Source organism: Notolepis coatsorum (assembly GCF_963971535.1).
Source record: "Notolepis coatsorum genome assembly, chromosome: 2".
Taxonomy (NCBI): Eukaryota; Metazoa; Chordata; class Actinopteri; order Aulopiformes; family Paralepididae; genus Notolepis; species Notolepis coatsorum.
The window spans coordinates 80,290,532-80,309,050 of NC_140166.1; the positions used below are offsets into that span (position 1 = coordinate 80,290,532).

The 18,519-nt window shown below is 48.8% G+C and overlaps 1 protein-coding gene across 1 annotated transcript in view; it reads left to right on the forward strand.

The window, feature by feature from the left end:
* The window catches only part of slc25a22b (solute carrier family 25 member 22b), a gene marked incomplete at both ends in the record, with an annotated part of 112,729 nt that overhangs the window by 34,224 nt on the left and 59,986 nt on the right, over positions 1–18,519 (forward strand). The window contains 2 exon segments of the mRNA XM_084308239.1: positions 10,857–11,011; positions 12,037–12,112. Of these exon segments, the coding sequence (XP_084164365.1) occupies positions 10,857–11,011; positions 12,037–12,112 (231 nt within the window).

Genomic DNA, 18,519 nt, shown 5'->3' on the forward strand with positions numbered 1-18,519 from the left:
CTCTGTTGTTTCCTCTCCTGACCTCTCCTCTGTTGTTTCCTCTCCTGACCTCTCCTCTGTTGTTTCCCCTCCTGACTGACCTCTCCTCTGTTGTTTCCTCTCCTGGCTGACCTCTCCTCTGTTGTTTCCCCTCCTGACTGACCTCTCCTCTGTTGTTTCCCCTCCTGACCTCTCCTCTGTTGTTTCCCCTCCTGGCTGACCTCTCCTCTGTTGTTTCCTCTCCTGACCTCTCCTCTGTTGTTTCCCCTCCTGGCTGACCTCTCCTCTGTTGTTTCCCCTCCTGACTGACCTCTCCTCTGTTGTTTCCCCTCCTGACTGACCTCTCCTCTGTTGTTTCCTCTCCTGACTGACCTCTCCTCTGTTGTTTCCCCTCCTGGCTGACCTCTCCTCTGTTGTTTCCTCGCCTGGCTGACCTCTCCTCTGTTGTTTCCTCTCCTGACTGACCTCTCCTCTGTTGTTTCCTCTCCTGACCTCTCCTCTGTTGTTTCCCCTCCTGACCTCTCCTCTGTTGTTTCCCCTCCTGACTGACCTCTCCTCTGTTGTTTCCTCTCCTGACTGACCTCTCCTCTGTTGTTTCCTCTCCTGACCTCTCCTCTGTTGTTTCCTCTCCTGACTGACCTCTCCTCTGTTGTTTCCCCTCCTGACCTCTCCTCTGTTGTTTCCCCTCCTGGCTGACCTCTCCTCTGTTGTTTCCTCTCCTGACCTCTCCTCTGTTGTTTCCTCTCCTGACCTCTCCTCTGTTGTTTCCCCTCCTGGCTGACCTCTCCTCTGTTGTTTCCCCTCCTGACCTCTCCTCTGTTGTTTCCTCTCCTGACCTCTCCTCTGTTGTTTCCCCTCCTGACCTCTCCTCTGTTGTTTCCCCTCCTGGCTGACCTCTCCTCTGTTGTTTCCTCTCCTGACCTCTCCTCTGTTGTTTCCTCTCCTGACCTCTCCTCTGTTGTTTCCTCTCCTGACCTCTCCTCTGTTGTTTCCCCTCCTGGCTGACCTCTCCTCTGTTGTTTCCCCTCCTGACCTCTCCTCTGTTGTTTCCCCTCCTGACCTCTCCTCTGTTGTTTCCCCTCCTGGCTGACCTCTCCTCTGTTGTTTCCTCTCCTGACCTCTCCTCTGTTGTTTCCCCTCCTGACCTCTCCTCTGTTGTTTCCCCTCCTGGCTGACCTCTCCTCTGTTGTTTCCTCTCCTGACCTCTCCTCTGTTGTTTCCCCTCCTGACTGACCTCTCCTCTGTTGTTTCCCCTCCTGACTGACCTCTCCTCTGTTGTTTCCCCTCCTGGCTGACCTCTCCTCTGTTGTTTCCCCTCCTGACTGACCTCTCCTCTGTTGTTTCCCCTCCTGACTGACCTCTCCTCTGTTGTTTCCTCTCCTGACCTCTCCTCTGTTGTTTCCCCTCCTGACTGACCTCTCCTCTGTTGTTTCCTCTCCTGACTGACCTCTCCTCTGTTGTTTCCTCTCCTGACCTCTCCTCTGTTGTTTCCCCTCCTGGCTGACCTCTCCTCTGTTGTTTCCTCTCCTGACCTCTCCTCTGTTGTTTCCTCTCCTGACCTCTCCTCTGTTGTTTCCTCGCCTGGCTGACCTCTCCTCTGTTGTTTCTTCTCCTGACCTCCCCTCTGTTGTTTCCTCTCCTGACCTCTCCTCTGTTGTTTCCTCTCCTGACCTCTCCTCTGTTGTTTCCTCTCCTGACCTCTCCTCTGTTGTTTCCCCTCCTGGCTGACCTCTCCTCTGTTGTTTCCTCTCCTGACCTCTCCTCTGTTGTTTCCTCTCCTGACCTCTCCTCTGTTGTTTCCTCTCCTGACCTCTCCTCTGTTGTTTCCCCTCCTGACTGACCTCTCCTCTGTTGTTTCCCCTCCTGACTGACCTCTCCTCTGTTGTTTCCCCTCCTGGCTGACCTCTCCTCTGTTGTTTCCTCTCCTGACTGACCTCTCCTCTGTTGTTTCCTCTCCTGACCTCTCCTCTGTTGTTTCCTCTCCTGACCTCTCCTCTGTTGTTTCCCCTCCTGACTGACCTCTCCTCTGTTGTTTCCTCTCCTGGCTGACCTCTCCTCTGTTGTTTCCCCTCCTGACTGACCTCTCCTCTGTTGTTTCCCCTCCTGACCTCTCCTCTGTTGTTTCCCCTCCTGGCTGACCTCTCCTCTGTTGTTTCCTCTCCTGACCTCTCCTCTGTTGTTTCCCCTCCTGGCTGACCTCTCCTCTGTTGTTTCCCCTCCTGACTGACCTCTCCTCTGTTGTTTCCCCTCCTGACTGACCTCTCCTCTGTTGTTTCCTCTCCTGACTGACCTCTCCTCTGTTGTTTCCCCTCCTGGCTGACCTCTCCTCTGTTGTTTCCTCGCCTGGCTGACCTCTCCTCTGTTGTTTCCTCTCCTGACTGACCTCTCCTCTGTTGTTTCCTCTCCTGACCTCTCCTCTGTTGTTTCCCCTCCTGACCTCTCCTCTGTTGTTTCCCCTCCTGACTGACCTCTCCTCTGTTGTTTCCTCTCCTGACTGACCTCTCCTCTGTTGTTTCCTCTCCTGACCTCTCCTCTGTTGTTTCCTCTCCTGACTGACCTCTCCTCTGTTGTTTCCCCTCCTGACCTCTCCTCTGTTGTTTCCCCTCCTGGCTGACCTCTCCTCTGTTGTTTCCTCTCCTGACCTCTCCTCTGTTGTTTCCTCTCCTGACCTCTCCTCTGTTGTTTCCCCTCCTGGCTGACCTCTCCTCTGTTGTTTCCCCTCCTGACCTCTCCTCTGTTGTTTCCTCTCCTGACCTCTCCTCTGTTGTTTCCCCTCCTGACCTCTCCTCTGTTGTTTCCCCTCCTGGCTGACCTCTCCTCTGTTGTTTCCTCTCCTGACCTCTCCTCTGTTGTTTCCTCTCCTGACCTCTCCTCTGTTGTTTCCCCTCCTGGCTGACCTCTCCTCTGTTGTTTCCTCTCCTGACCTGCCCTCTGTTGTTTCCCCTCCTGACTGACCTCTCCTCTGTTGTTTCCTCTCCTGGCTGACCTCTCCTCTGTTGTTTCCCCTCCTGACTGACCTCTCCTCTGTTGTTTCCTCTCCTGGCTGACCTCTCCTCTGTTGTTTCCCCTCCTGACCTCTCCTCTGTTGTTTCCCCTCCTGACTGACCTCTCCTCTGTTGTTTCCTCTCCTGGCTGACCTCTCCTCTGTTGTTTCCCCTCCTGACTGACCTCTCCTCTGTTGTTTCCTCTCCTGGCTGACCTCCCCTCTGTTGTTTCCCCTCCTGGCTGACCTCTCCTCTGTTGTTTCCCCTCCTGACTGACCTATCCTCTGTTGTTTCCTCTCCTGACTGACCTCTCCTCTGTTGTTTCCTCTCCTGACTGACCTCTCCTCTGTTGTTTCCTCTCCTGACCTCTCCTCTGTTGTTTCCTCTCCTGACTGACCTCTCCTCTGTTGTTTCCCCTCCTGACTGACCTCTCCTCTGTTGTTTCCTCTCCTGACCTCTCCTCTGTTGTTTCCCCTCCTGACTGACCTCTCCTCTGTTGTTTCCTCTCCTGACTGACCTCTCCTCTGTTGTTTCCCCTCCTGGCTGACCTCTCCTCTGTTGTTTCCTCGCCTGGCTGACCTCTCCTCTGTTGTTTCCTCTCCTGGCTGACCTCTCCTCTGTTGTTTCCTCTCCTGACCTCTCCTCTGTTGTTTCCCCTCCTGGCTGACCTCTCCTCTGTTGTTTCCCCTCCTGGCTGACCTCTCCTCTGTTGTTTCCCCTCCTGACTGACCTCTCCTCTGTTGTTTCCCCTCCTGGCTGACCGCTCCTCTGTTGTTTCCCCTCCTGACCTCTCCTCTGTTGTTTCCTCTCCTGACCTCTCCTCTGTTGTTTCCCCTCCTGGCTGACCTCTCCTCTGTTGTTTCCTCTCCTGACCTCTCCTCTGTTGTTTCCCCTCCTGGCTGACCTCTCCTCTGTTGTTTCCTCTCCTGACCTCTCCTCTGTTGTTTCCCCTCCTGGCTGACCTCTCCTCTGTTGTTTCCCCTCCTGACTGACCTCTCCTCTGTTGTTTCCTCTCCTGACCTCTCCTCTGTTGTTTCCCCTCCTGGCTGACCTCTCCTCTGTTGTTTCCCCTCCTGACCTCTCCTCTGTTGTTTCCCCTCCTGACTGACCTCTCCTCTGTTGTTTCCCCTCCTGACCTCTCCTCTGTTGTTTCCCCTCCTGACTGACCTCTCCTCTGTTGTTTCCCCTCCTGACCTCTCCTCTGTTGTTTCCTCTCCTGACTGACCTCTCCTCTGTTGTTTCCTCTCCTGACCTCTCCTCTGTTGTTTCCCCTCCTGGCTGACCTCTCCTCTGTTGTTTCCCCTCCTGACTGACCTCTCCTCTGTTGTTTCCTCTCCTGACTGACCTCTCCTCTGTTGTTTCCCCTCCTGACCTCTCCTCTGTTGTTTCCTCTCCTGACCTCTCCTCTGTTGTTTCCCCTCCTGGCTGACCTCTCCTCTGTTGTTTCCCCTCCTGACTGACCTCTCCTCTGTTGTTTCCTCTCCTGGCTGACCTCTCCTCTGTTGTTTCCTCTCCTGACCTCCCCTCTGTTGTTTCCTCTCCTGGCTGACCTCTCCTCTGTTGTTTCCCCTCCTGACTGACCTCTCCTCTGTTGTTTCCCCTCCTGGCTGACCTCTCCTCTGTTGTTTCCCCTCCTGGCTGACCTCTCCTCTGTTGTTTCCTCTCCTGACCTCTCCTCTGTTGTTTCCTCTCCTGACTGACCTCTCCTCTGTTGTTTCCCCTCCTGGCTGACCTCTCCTCTGTTGTTTCCTCTCCTGACCTCTCCTCTGTTGTTTCCCCTCCTGGCTGACCTCTCCTCTGTTGTTTCCCCTCCTGGCTGACCTCTCCTCTGTTGTTTCCCCTCCTGGCTGACCTCTCCTCTGTTGTTTCCCCTCCTGGCTGACCTCTCCTCTGTTGTTTCCCCTCCTGGCTGACCTCTCCTCTGTTGTTTCCCCTCCTGGCTGACCTCTCCTCTGTTGTTTCCTCTCCTGACCTCTCCTCTGTTGTTTCCTCTCCTGACTGACCTCTCCTCTGTTGTTTCCCCTCCTGACTGACCTCTCCTCTGTTGTTTCCTCTCCTGACCTCTCCTCTGTTGTTTCCTCTCCTGACCGCTCCTCTGTTGTTTCCTCTCCTGACCTCTCCTCTGTTGTTTCCCCTCCTGACTGACCTCTCCTCTGTTGTTTCCCCTCCTGACCTCTCCTCTGTTGTTTCCTCTCCTGACCTCTCCTCTGTTGTTTCCTCTCCTGGCTGACCTCTCCTCTGTTGTTTCCCCTCCTGACCTCTCCTCTGTTGTTTCCCCTCCTGACTGACGTCTCCTCTGTTGTTTCCTCTCCTGACCTCTCCTCTGTTGTTTCCTCTCCTGACTGACCGCTCCTCTGTTGTTTCCTCTCCTGACCTCTCCTCTGTTGTTTCCCCTCCTGGCTGACCTCTCCTCTGTTGTTTCCCCTCCTGGCTGACCTCTCCTCTGTTGTTTCCTCTCCTGACCTCTCCTCTGTTGTTTCCCCTCCTGGCTGACCTCTCCTCTGTTGTTTCCCCTCCTGGCTGACCTCTCCTCTGTTGTTTCCTCTCCTGACCGCTCCTCTGTTGTTTCCTCTCCTGACCTCTCCTCTGTTGTTTCCTCTCCTGACCTCTCCTCTGTTGTTTCCCCTCCTGACTGACCTCTCCTCTGTTGTTTCCTCTCCTGACCTCTCCTCTGTTGTTTCCTCTCCTGACCTCTCCTCTGTTGTTTCCCCTCCTGACCTCTCCTCTGTTGTTTCCTCTCCTGACCTCTTCTCTGTTGTTTCCTCTCCTGACCTCTCCTCTGTTGTTTCCTCTCCTGACCTCTCCTCTGTTGTTTCCCCTCCTGGCTGACCTCTCCTCTGTTGTTTCCCCTCCTGACTGACCTCTCCTCTGTTGTTTCCTCTCCTGACCTCTCCTCTGTTGTTTCCCCTCCTGACTGACCTCTCCTCTGTTGTTTCCTCTCCTGACCTCTCCTCTGTTGTTTCCCCTCCTGGCTGACCTCTCCTCTGTTGTTTCCTCTCCTGACCTCTCCTCTGTTGTTTCCTCTCCTGACCTCTCCTCTGTTGTTTCCCCTCCTGACTGACCTCTCCTCTGTTGTTTCCTCTCCTGGCTGACCTCTCCTCTGTTGTTTCCTCTCCTGACCTCCCCTCTGTTGTTTCCTCTCCTGACCTCTCCTCTGTTGTTTCCTCTCCTGACCTCTCCTCTGTTGTTTCCTCTCCTGACCTCTCCTCTGTTGTTTCCTCTCCTGACTGACCTCTCCTCTGTTGTTTCCCCTCCTGGCTGACCTCTCCTCTGTTGTTTCCTCTCCTGACCTCTCCTCTGTTGTTTCCTCTCCTGACCTCTCCTCTGTTGTTTCCTCTCCTGACCTCTCCTCTGTTGTTTCCCCTCCTGACTGACCTCTCCTCTGTTGTTTCCTCTCCTGACCTCTCCTCTGTTGTTTCCTCTCCTGACCTCTCCTCTGTTGTTTCCCCTCCTGACTGACCTCTCCTCTGTTGTTTCCCCTCCTGACTGACCTCTCCTCTGTTGTTTCCCCTCCTGACTGACCTCTCCTCTGTTGTTTCCCCTCCTGACTGACCTCTCCTCTGTTGTTTCCCCTCCTGACTGACCTCTCCTCTGTTGTTTCCTCTCCTGACTGACCTCTCCTCTGTTGTTTCCTCTCCTGACTGACCTCTCCTCTGTTGTTTCCTCTCCTGACCTCTCCTCTGTTGTTTCCTCTCCTGACTGACCTCTCCTCTGTTGTTTCCCCTCCTGACTGACCTCTCCTCTGTTGTTTCCTCTCCTGACCTCTCCTCTGTTGTTTCCCCTCCTGACTGACCTCTCCTCTGTTGTTTCCTCTCCTGACTGACCTCTCCTCTGTTGTTTCCCCTCCTGGCTGATCTCTCCTCTGTTGTTTCCCCTCCTGGCTGACCTCTCCTCTGTTGTTTCCTCGCCTGGCTGACCTCTCCTCTGTTGTTTCCTCTCCTGACCTCTCCTCTGTTGTTTCCCCTCCTGGCTGACCTCTCCTCTGTTGTTTCCTCTCCTGACCTCTCCTCTGTTGTTTCCCCTCCTGGCTGACCTCTCCTCTGTTGTTTCCCCTCCTGACTGACCTCTCCTCTGTTGTTTCCTCTCCTGACCTCTCCTCTGTTGTTTCCCCTCCTGGCTGACCTCTCCTCTGTTGTTTCCCCTCCTGACCTCTCCTCTGTTGTTTCCCCTCCTGGCTGACCTCTCCTCTGTTGTTTCCCCTCCTGACTGACCGCTCCTCTGTTGTTTCCCCTCCTGGCTGACCTCTCCTCTGTTGTTTCCCCTCCTGGCTGACCTCTCCTCTGTTGTTTCCCCTCCTGACTGACCTCTCCTCTGTTGTTTCCCCTCCTGACTGACCTCTCCTCTGTTGTTTCCCCTCCTGACTGACCTCTCCTCTGTTGTTTCCCCTCCTGGCTGACCTCTCCTCTGTTGTTTCCCCTCCTGGCTGACCTCTCCTCTGTTGTTTCCTCGCCTGGCTGACCTCTCCTCTGTTGTTTCCTCGCCTGGCTGACCTCTCCTCTGTTGTTTCCTCGCCTGGCTGACCTCTCCTCTGTTGTTTCCTCGCCTGGCTCTCTCATAATAAACACCGGGACATAGATTGCGATTTTGACAATGACAACAAGGTAATTACAGCAAGCTCTGATGACTCCTCTAGCTGTCCTGATGTTCCACCTGTCTTAACTAGCTCTGATGACTCCTCTCTCCCGATGTTTCACCTGTCTTAACTAGCTCTGATGACTCCTCTCTCCCGATGTTTCACCTGTCTTAACTAGCTCTGATGACTCCTCTCTCCTGATGTTCCACCTGTCTTAACTAGCTCTGATGACTCCTCTCTCCCGATGTTTCACCTGTCTTAACTACCTCTGATGACTCCTCTCTCCCGATGTTTCACCTGTCTTAACTAGCTCTGATGACTCCTCTCTCCTGATGTTCCACCTGTCTTAACTAGCTCTGATGACTCCTCTCTCCCCATGTTTCACCTGTCTTAACAAGCTCTGATGACTCCTCTCTCCCGATGTTTCACCTGTCTTAACTAGCTCTGATGACTCCTCTCTCCCGATGTTTCACCTGTCTTAACTACCTCTGATGACTCCTCTCTCCCGATGTTTCACCTGTCTTAACTACCTCTGATGACTCCTCTCTCCTGATGTTTCACCTGTCTTAACTAGCTCTGATGACTCCTCTCTCCCGATGTTTCACCTGTCTTAACTAGCTCTGATGACTCCTCTCTCCCGATGTTTCACCTGTCTTAACTACCTCTGATGACTCCTCTCTCCCGATGTTTCACCTGTCTTAACTAGCTCTGATGACTCCTCTCTCCCGATGTTTCACCTGTCTTAACTAGCTCTGATGACTCCTCTCTCCCGATGTTTCACCTGTCTTAACTACCTCTGATGACTCCTCTCTCCCGATGTTTCACCTGTCTTAACTAGCTCTGATGACTCCTCTCTCCCGATGTTTCACCTGTCTTAACTACCTCTGATGACTCCTCTCTCCCGATGTTTCATCTGTTCCAACTAGCTCTGATGACTCCTCTCTCCCGATGTTTCACCTGTTCCAACTAGCTCTGATGACTCCTCTGTCCCGATGTTTCACCTGTTCCAACTAGCTATGAATGCTTGCACACTCTCTAGGGATGGGTACCGAATTCGGTCCTTTTGAGGTACCGAACCGAAACACGTCGGTACTACCGAGTATCGATTCAAGTGAGATACAGATTTTTTTTTTTTTTCATGTCAACGTTCACACGCACAATATATGCTTACCTAGGATTTGACTTGATTCAACAACAAAACAGTCGGAGCAATGGCAAGCCGAAAACGGTCGAAATTGTAGTTATTTGAAGTTAGGATTTTTTTTTTACAACTGAGGTAGGTAAATAATTTTTTTTTAGACTAAAGTACTAAAAAAAGGTACCGTTGGGTACCGGTATCGATTCACAGGTACCGGTACCGGTACCGTATCGGTTCAAATGTGAAAGGTACCCATCCCTAACACTCTCACCCACTGGCGACACTTGGCAGCAGAACTGTAATTTGGCCTGAAATCGGTACTATATTCACTGTATCATAGGGGGGAAAATGACATATTAGGAGGGTTGGAAAGGGTTGTTGATCTATCTGCACCAATTGCCAAACTATAGCTTCGCCAGGTTCTGACATTTCTGGCTTAGTTTACTAAACTTGCGTTCTAGTAATCGGCCCATTAGATGCAATTACGTTCTTATTGAACAAACAAGTTATGTGTTTGTAGGTTTTTATTGATTCTTGCTACCGGGCAGTACGGTAGAGAGAGAGAGAGAGAGGAGGAATGGGAGATAGACCGGGGAAGACATTCGGCAAAGATCACCGGGTCCGGGAGTCGAACCCGGGTCGGCAGTGTTGCACCGTAGTGCTGTATGCGGTGCGCCACTCGGGCGCCCTGTTTACACTGTTTTTATTGAATCTCATTGACCTTGAAGGCTGTAAGTAACTGGACGCAAGCTACATGATTTTAACCCTGACTTTCCTGAGATCTGAGAGTCTGTGGAGAGACTGACCCATTAGTCGTAGTCGTACAGTTAGAAAACCTGCTGAGAACATTCATGGCCCATAGAGGAAGAAACCTATTGATTTTGGTGACCCCATGACCTTTCCTCTAGCACAACCATCAGGCCAAACTAAACTTATGGTCGGATTGCCATAACATGTATTGTTCACATGCATGAGTCATTCATTCATTTATTCCCTGTGGTTCTTTGTTTCTCTGTTCATTTGTTTTGCTCATTGTCAGCATCTTTGGGTTCTTGAAAAGCGCTTTATAAATTAAATGTATTATTATTATTATTATTATTATTATTATTATTATTATTATTATTATTATTATTATTATTATTATTATTATTATTATTATTATTATTATTATTATTATTATTATTATTATTATTATTATTATTATTATTATTATTATTATTATTATTATTATTATTATTATTATTATTATTATTATTATTATTATTATTATTATTATTATTATTATTATTATTATTATTATTATTATTATTATTATTATTATTATTATGTCAAAAAGTGACCCTGTGAGCTTACTCTAGCACCATCATCAGGCCAAACATTACATTTTCAAACTTGTGCTGACATGTTAGTCGTACAGTCGCAGAATAGTATTTTGGTCAGCCCATAATCTTTCCCCTAGTAGCGCCACCATCACGCCCATGATCTTTCCCCTAGTAGCGCCACCATCACAGAGATGATCTTTCCCCTAGTAGCGCCACCATCACAGAGATGATCTTTCCCCTAGTAGCGCCACCATCACAGAGATGATCTTTCCCCTAGTAGTGCCACCATCACAGAGATGATCTTTCCCCTAGTAGCGCCACCATCACAGAGATGATCTTTCCCCTAGTAGCGCCACCATCACAGAGATGATCTTTCCCCTAGTAGCGCCACCATCACGCCAAATAGAAGACAAGATATCTCTAAAAGTAAAGGCCGGCTTGCCATAACATTTGCTGTGCACATTCATGACCCCAAGTACATTTTTGTCTCTCTTTTGTAAAGTTTTGGCAGATTCCTCGTTTGAATTACAGACAGTATAGCCTGCACATTCTGATATAGAGCCTGGCTTTTCTTGACCACACAGAATAGACAAATCTACTAAAAGTGCGCAGGTGTGGTCACACCGTCTCAGCACACCGTTGCACTGGCAAAAGTCGTGTGTTTTACAGGTACCTTCAAGTGCTAACGGAAATAGTAGTAAATACGAGTTAAGTGCACACGAACGATGCAACAAAGTGGGAATTACGAGCGGGAATGCAGGATCTTTCTATTTAGCTTCTTGCATAATTACTACAGTACTGTATGTGAACGTTTTCTTATTCCAAAAGAGCATTCATTGAATATCTTTTCCTCCTGGTAGGGACGTGCCGTTCTCCGTCATCTACTTCCCTCTGTTCGCTAACCTGAACAGCGCGGGCGGGCGAGGATCCGACGGCCCTGCGCCCTTCTACGTGTCCTTCCTATCGGGCTGTATCGCCGGCAGCGTCGCTGCTGTGGCCGTCAACCCTATGGATGGTGTGTGTGTAGAACAGGAAGTTAGAGAGAACATGTGTGTTAATCAGAAACGCTGATTTACCCTACTGATATACAATATTTAGTACTATGCTGATACTCACTGTGCCTTGTATATGGGCCATTCTACCGAATTGGTTGAAAGTCAGGTTGGAAATATTTAGAATTTTTTGTATGTTTATTCCCAAAACTTTGTCCGAATATATATTGTACCATATCTAAAGTACATATATCTAGTGAGCGTACCGGCAATTTTTATATTGTATTTTCAGAATCTTTTGGAATGTCTCTCCCAAAAATGGTCACTACCGAAACATAGTAATACACTATAGTAAAACGGTATTATATTAACCTGTTACGATTGTGTTTCCTTCCCTTCTCTAAAGAGTATTTTTGAAAATTATTCTTGAAGGTTTTCACAATTAAATCAATAAAAATGACATTTTTACCAAATTTCTAAGTTCAATTGATACAATTAGATCAAAATCTAAAGGCAATCTTTCTCTGTAAAATGCATAACACTGATCATATTGATTTCAGAGTTAATGATTGATGAAATTGAACATTTAACCAATAAGTATCATAACATTTTAGTTTAAAACTCAATATACTTAATTTATTTTTACAAAACACTGGGGGCTAGATCCACAAAGAATGGATTGCACGTAGCAAGTTGCACCCTTACTTATAATTCATTATGAATTGAAAATGGGGGACCCTAATGTAAACAAGACGAAAGTCTTTCTCTGGTCTGCATCCCCTTAACAATTGTGTGTATTGAGCCCTACTGTATTGTACCCATTCTGCAATCTGTTATTACAATTTTCATTCAATCAATCACTGTGCAGATTGATTGATTGAATGAAAGTTTTATTTATTTAAATATGTTTTAGTTAAGTATTGTGTGATTTTGTGTGAAGGGCGGACTAGCAAAGTAAGATTTTCATTGTATGGCAAACTGTCTGTTTAACAGTGCACATGACAATAAACAATCTTGAATCTTGAATCTTGAATTATGTGTTCTGCAGTGATTAAAACCAGACTCCAGTCCTCGACGACGGGGAGCCAGGAACACACCTACAGTGGAGTAACAAACTGCCTAAGGTAGTAATTTATTTTTGCTAGTGTTACTGTATGTCTCTACGACACGACGCCATTGAAATCCACACATCAAACTTCCCGCATTCAGCTTTTGGGTGTGCTTGTTATGAACTCCTGGGAGGTCCCAAAGGATGTGTGGAGTTGAATGGTTTGTAGTAGAGTAATACACACACCATACACACCATACACCTACGGGAGACTGCAATTCAAAACTGGCCCATACAAATGACCTAACCCAGTTGTACAGTAAAGCCCAAGTATGGCCTTGTCAGTATTCCAATGTACAGTGCCCCCCCCGTACCCAACCCCCCCCCCCCCCCACCTCCAATGTACAGCCCCACCCAACCCGACCCTACCTACCCAACCTCCTCCAATGTACAGTTTCTATGTCAAATGTATGTCAGTATTCCAATGTACAGTGTACAGTGTCCCCCCCCCACCTCCAATGTACAGCCCCACCCAACCCCACCCCACCTCCAATGTACAGCCCCACCCCACCTACCCAACCTCCTCCAATGTACAGTTTCTATACACTCTTTTTCTGGATTTTTTTAGTATCACAAACTGTACTGTATTTGCAAATCTGGTATGTCATAAATGTATAGATGTAGCAGTACTGTCTATCTGTATGTCGTGTGTGTCATATGATGAATTGAAAATGGGGGACCCTGATGTAAACAAGATGAAAGTCTTTCTCTGGTCTGCATCCCCTTAACAAAAGTATGTATTGAGCTGTACTGTACTGTACCCATTCTGCAATCTGTTAATACACTTTTCAATCAATCAATCAAACCATACACACAACATACACACACGATACACACACCATACACACACCATACATACACCACACACACACCATACACACACCATACACACCATACACACACCACACACACCATACACACACCACACACACACCATACACACACCATACACACACCATACATACACCACACACACACCATACACACACCATACATACACCACACACACCATACACACACCATACACACACCATGCAAACACCACACACACACCATACACACACCACACACACACCATACACACACCATACACACACACCATACACACACCACACACACACCATACACACACCACACACACACCATACACACACCATACATACACCACATACACACCATACACACACCATACACACACCATACACACACCACACACACCATACACACACACCATACACACACGATACACACTCCATACACACACCATACACACACCATACACACACCATACACACCATACACACACCATACACACCATACCCACACCCTACACTATACACACACCACACACACACCATACACACACCATACACACCATACACACACCCTACACTATACACACCATACACACACCATACACACACCATACACACACCGTACACACACCATACACACACCACACACACCACACACACACCATACACACATCATACACACATCATACACACACCATACACACACCATACACACACCATACACACACACCATACACACACCATACACACACCACACACACACCATACACACACCATACACACACCACACACACCACACACACACACCATACACACATCATACACACACCATACACACACCATACACACCATACACACACCACACACACACCATACACACACCATACACACACCACACACACACACACACCATACACACATCATACACACACCATACACACACCATACACACCATACACACACCCTACACTATACACACCATACACACACCATACACACACCACACACACACACCATACACACCATACACACACCATACACACACACCATACACACACCACACACACACCATACACACACCATACACACACCATACACACACACCATACACACACACCATACACACACCACACACACACCATACACACACCACACACACCACACACACACACACACACACCATACACACAGCATACACACACCATACACACACACCAGACACACACCACACACACCACACACACATCATACACACACCATACACACACCATACACACACCATACACACACCATACACACACACCATACACACACCACACACACACCACACACACACACACACACACCACACACACCACACACACACACACACACACACCATACACACCATCCACACACCACACACACCATACACACACACACACACACATAACACACACACACACACACACCATAATACACACACCGTACACACACCATACACACACCACACACACCACACACACACCATACACAAAATGAGGTGAGGACAGGGACAATCTCCACTAATGGAGAGAAGTCACAATTACACCTGCATGGTCCTTTTAACTTTAGAGGGCCCAGAACATAATAAAACATATTTCCCCCTCGATGCTATCTATCCATCTAGATCGTTTTGGTGTGATTGCCAGAGGTTTGGAGATATTGGCTGACTACTGTAGAGGTGTCTGGCTGTCAGCCCAATACAATGGAGCTCCAAGTGCCAAAAAAGTACATTTGAAAAAAGTCTCTTTCCAGAAATCATGACATGTATATACGCACAACAATCCACAGACCTGGTGAAATGTTTCATTGTGTTGGTGGCGGTGCACATGGATGCGCCAGTCAGGCTGAGGGAGGCACCTGCCTTTCCCAAGCGGCGGGAGGCAAATGGCTGCCACAACAATGCCACATAAATCTATTTTCAATTGATAAGCGGTTTTCCTGGTGGAATATATCTCACTGAAGCTAAGCGACAACCTCCCACTGGGAGGGAATGGCCTACCCCAGAGCACTGTGACCACGGGGTCGTGTGTTCCCTCTCTCTCTCTCTTATCCTATAGAGCACCGTGACCACGGGGTTGTGTGTTCCCTCTCTCTCTCTCTTATCCTATAGAGCACCGTGACCACGGGGTTGTGTGTTCCCTCTCTCTCTCTCTTATCCTATAGAGCACTGTGACCACGGGGTCGTGTGTTCCCTCTCTCTCTCTCTTATCCTATAGAGCACCGTGACCACGGGGTTGTGTGTTCCCTCTCTCTCTCTCTTATCCTATAGAGCACTGTGACCACGGGGTTGTGTGTTCCCTCTCTCTCTCTCTTATCCTATAGAGCACCGTGACCACGGGGTCGTGTGTTCCCTCTCTCTCTCTCTTATCCTATAGAGCACTGTGACCACGGGGTCGTGTGTTCCCTCTCTCTCTCTTATCCTATAGAGCACTTTGACCACGGGGTTGTGTGTTCCCTCTCTCTCTCTCTTATCCTATAGAGCACTGTGACCACGGGTTGTGTGTTCCCACTCTCTCTCTTATCCTATAGAGCACCGTGACCACGGGGTCGTGTGTTCCCACTCTCTCTCTTATCCTATAGAGCACTGTGACCACGGGGTCGTGTGTTCCCTCTCTCTCTCTTATCCTATAGAGCACTGTGACCACGGGGCCGTGTGTTCCCTCTCTCTCTCTTATCCTATAGAGCACTGTGACCACGGGGTCGTGTGTTCCCTCTCTCTCTCTTATCCTATAGAGCACCGTGACCACGGGGTCGTGTGTTCCCTCTCTCTCTCTCTTATCCTATAGAGCACTGTGACCACGGGGTCGCGTGTTCCCTCTCTCTCTCTTATCCTATAGAGCACTGTGACCACGGGGTCGCGTGTTCCCTCTCTCTCTCTTATCCTATAGAGCACTGTGACCACGGGGTTGTGTGTTCCCACTCTCTCTCTTATCCTATAGAGCACTGTGACCACGGGGTCGTGTGTTCCCTCTCTCTCTCTTATCCTATAGAGCACCGTGACCACGGGGTCGTGTGTTCCCTCTCTCTCTCTTATCCTATAGAGCACTGTGACCACGGGGTCGTGTGTTCCCTCTCTCTCTCTCTCTTATCCTATAGAGCACTGTGACCACGGGGCCGTGTGTTCCCTCTCTCTCTCTTATCCTATAGAGCACCGTGACCACGGGGTCGTGTGTTCCCTCTCTCTCTCTTATCCTATAGAGCCCTGTGACCACGGGGCCGTGTGTTCCCTCTCTCTCTCTCTTATCATATAGAGCACCGTGACCACGGGGTCGTGTGTTCCCTCTCCCTCTCTCTTATCCTATAGAGCCCTGTGACCACGGGGTCGTGTGCTCCCTCTCTCTCTCTCTCTTATCATATAGAGCACCGTGACCACGGGGTCGTGTGTTCCCTCTCTCTCTCTTATCCTATAGAGCACTGTGACCACGGGGTCGTGTGTTCCCTCTCTCTCTCTTATCCTATAGAGCACCGTGACCACGGGGTCGTGTGTTCCCTCTCTCTCTCTTATCCTATAGAGCCCTGTGACCACGGGGCCGTGTGTTCCCTCTCTCTCTCTCTTATCATATAGAGCACCATGACCACGGGGTCGTGTGTTCCCTCTCCCTCTCTCTTATCCTATAGAGCCCTGTGACCACGGGGTCGTGTGTTCCCTCTCTCTCTCTCTTATCCTATAGAGCACCGTGACCACGGGGTCGTGTGTTCCCTCTCCCTCTCTCTTATCCTATAGAGCCCTGTGACCACGGGGTCGTGTGTTCCCTCTCTCTCTCTCTTATCCTATAGAGCACTGTGACCACGGGGTCGTGTCTTGAACTTTCCATAATGTGTCTCAATAAATCCATTTGATTAGATCCAGCACTGAATGCATTTAGTGATTATTATTCATTTTAAATGACGACGATTGCCGATAGACGCTTGGTTCACATAAGTATGTGGTGCCAAACTGAATCAACACATCTACAGCTTTTTTATAAAAGAAATAATTTTTTTTTAATAATAATATATATATTTTTGGTGACCCAATAAAAACGGGCCCACGACCCATTTTGGGTCGCGACCCAGAGTTTGGGAAACACTAGAGCACTGTGACCACAGGGCCGTGTGTTCCCTCTCTCGTATCTTCTTATCATATTAAATGTTTTTCCTAAGGTTATGGGTTTAGGTCAGCTCTGATTGCTTAAACTGTTTTATCAATCTGACTACAAATACTGTTTGAAATGTTTTTTTGTCTCTTTTTCTCTTGTTTTTCTTTTGTTTTATTTTCTATTTAAGTATTTCGCCTTTGCTGATGTTTGCTGTTTTCAACATGTCTGTAAAGCACGTTGTAACGTTGTTTGGAGAAGCGCTATACAAATAAAATGCATTCATTCATTCATATCCTATAGCTCCACTTGTCAACAGGGTGTGGTGGTATAGTAGACGAAGCTGAATAACGATAGGTTATGTAGATAACCTAGTTATATTAGTATTGGCTGAGCGTCCCGCTCTGAGCCTTATGAGATACCCCTTATCTCCTATGATACCTATTGTATCTCCAACGAAAACAACTACATGCACCCCACCTGTCTGGGGCCCCGCCCCTATGGTGGCACCGCCCATATAACCGTGACTCTGGTCACCAAAACACCCTTCCTCGCCAAATCCCGTCCCAGGAAAAGATCCCTCAAAAGGGAACTCAGGGCCGCGCAGAGCGGGACGCTCAGCCAATACTAATATAACTAGGTTATCTACATAACCTATTGTTATATATCGTATTTGCTTTCGCGTCCCGCTCTGAGCCTTATGAGATATGGGGAAGAGCGGACGCGAGACCCGACAAATGTACCCCCTGAGGACCCGTAAGCCCACATCAAGGGGTGCGGGGAGCCCTGTCACCCCATCCTTCCTAATGAAGGGGGGGGCGCAGTCAACTCCACCTGAATGCGAACAAGAGGGAACTAGAACCCCTTGAACACACCGTACAGGTGGAACCACGTGTGACTCAACACACTGTGGCCCATACCCAGGGCTGCCTCAGGGGGTGTGCGAGCAGTGCGGTCGCACAGGGCCTCGCGGGAAGGGGGGCCTCGCAAAAAAAGAAAAAAAAATTATTTATTATTTTCTTTATTTTTATTTTTTATTTTTATTTTTTTTTGCGAGGCCCCCCTTCCCGCGAGGCCCTTTTTCATCACAGACCTAACATCTAGTTTTGCTTATATGCTTATATATTTCACATTAGACACGTTTGTAGAATGTGTCTGACTTGTTCCTGGGTCTGCAGACATACTCACTATTGGAGCTCAGCCTCTGGGGCTCTGCAGCAGACATACTATTGGTTTCAACGAAGGGAGTGGTTACTTACATCATGTGTAGTACGCCGGCGTGAGTCAGCTGCGTTTGACTATTTCGCGCGTGCAGCTTTTGACTATTATGCTTAGTTATGCCAGCCAAGACGAAGAAAGAGGTCGGTCATTATCAGTCGGTCGGTCACCAAGGAACGTTGACGAAAGGCCTCTCGCTGGCGGGACAAATGGCCGGAGCCTTGTCATGGTATAGCCATGATGATGTCGGCTAGTAGCTAGCTTAGCTAAAGGCTAACTAGCGTTAGCTA